Genomic DNA, 1060 nt, shown 5'->3' with positions numbered 1-1060 from the left:
TTACCGAAGATGTACGACTAAATACAAATCGGAAAAAGGCAAAAAAGAAAACAAAAAAACAGCAGCAACAACAATTGGTTATATGAAATTCGTTAGTATTCATGTAAGTCTACTAACATTAAAACCCACACCTGCTCAACGATTGTTATCTCAAAGCTCTTTTTTTTTTCTCCCGGGTCAATGAATCAAATTACTAGTTACGTTATTTTAAAATGATTTTTATTTGATTTCACGTGATAGTTGGTTTAGCATTTTCATATAGCATTACGAACAGGAGGTCCACGGCATGGGTCAGGGTTTGCCCCAGAACACTCCTTTTGATTAAATCGCCTTATTTATTTGACATGCATTGGCTATACATTCCATCATATCACGTGATAAAAACCAGTGTCCCCATTTTTTAGCTCTTCTGATTTTGTTCGTGTTGCCAATAACATAGTTGTTTTGCAGAACAACTGGAGTGAGGTTGTGTTGCATTTCTACGTTATTGTACCACTGCCCGCTGACAAATCTGTCTTTGGATAGATAGTTCAGTTCGATTGGGTCTTCACGAATTGCGATGTTCGATAACATTACTTGTTCCGAACCTTTGCCACCAATATTTTCTAGTCCGTCTTCAAACGTGCTCATACGGTTTCCTAGTCTCATGGTCAATGTATTCCACACTCTTTGTGTCGCTCTTGTCGCGTTTAGAAACAAGAAACAAGCGCAGAAACCATCCCCTTTAGCGTAATTTGCGACATTAACGTGCATATCTGATGGATGTATCAGTTTACGGAAAAAACGAAGAGGGTTTCCAAACCACACAGCATCGGATTCAGTCATTAATACACTAATATTACTCGCCAACAACTTATTAATTATCCTTACACGGAACAGTCCAAACTGATAATAATTGACACGCCCATATGACATAGAATCTTTTGTTCCGAATTCTATAAGCAAGACATTCAGGTGAGGTCGCCAACTAAGCAATCCATCGTACGCAGCTTGGTCAGTAGTAATAAACAATCCACGTTGCAAATCCAACTCTTTGTCATATTCAAGTAAGCATGGTTCA

The 1060-nt window shown here is 38.2% G+C and overlaps 1 protein-coding gene across 1 annotated transcript; it reads right to left on the bottom strand.

Annotated features, from left to right (window-relative positions):
• Window positions 1-321: 321 nt before the first annotated feature.
• Window positions 322-825, bottom strand: LOC102804354 (UDP-galactose:fucoside alpha-3-galactosyltransferase-like). Its single transcript, XM_006823181.1, has one exon. The coding sequence runs from the start codon at window positions 823-825 to the stop codon at window positions 322-324; it is 504 nt and encodes a 167-aa protein (XP_006823244.1).
• Between the last annotated feature and the right edge of the window lie 235 nt (window positions 826-1060).

Source organism: Saccoglossus kowalevskii, chromosome 22 (genome assembly GCF_978046115.1).
Source record: "Saccoglossus kowalevskii chromosome 22, keSacKowa6.1, whole genome shotgun sequence".
In the NCBI taxonomy this organism is placed as follows: Eukaryota; Metazoa; Hemichordata; class Enteropneusta; family Harrimaniidae; genus Saccoglossus; species Saccoglossus kowalevskii.
This window is presented reverse-complemented; position numbering and strand designations above follow the sequence as displayed.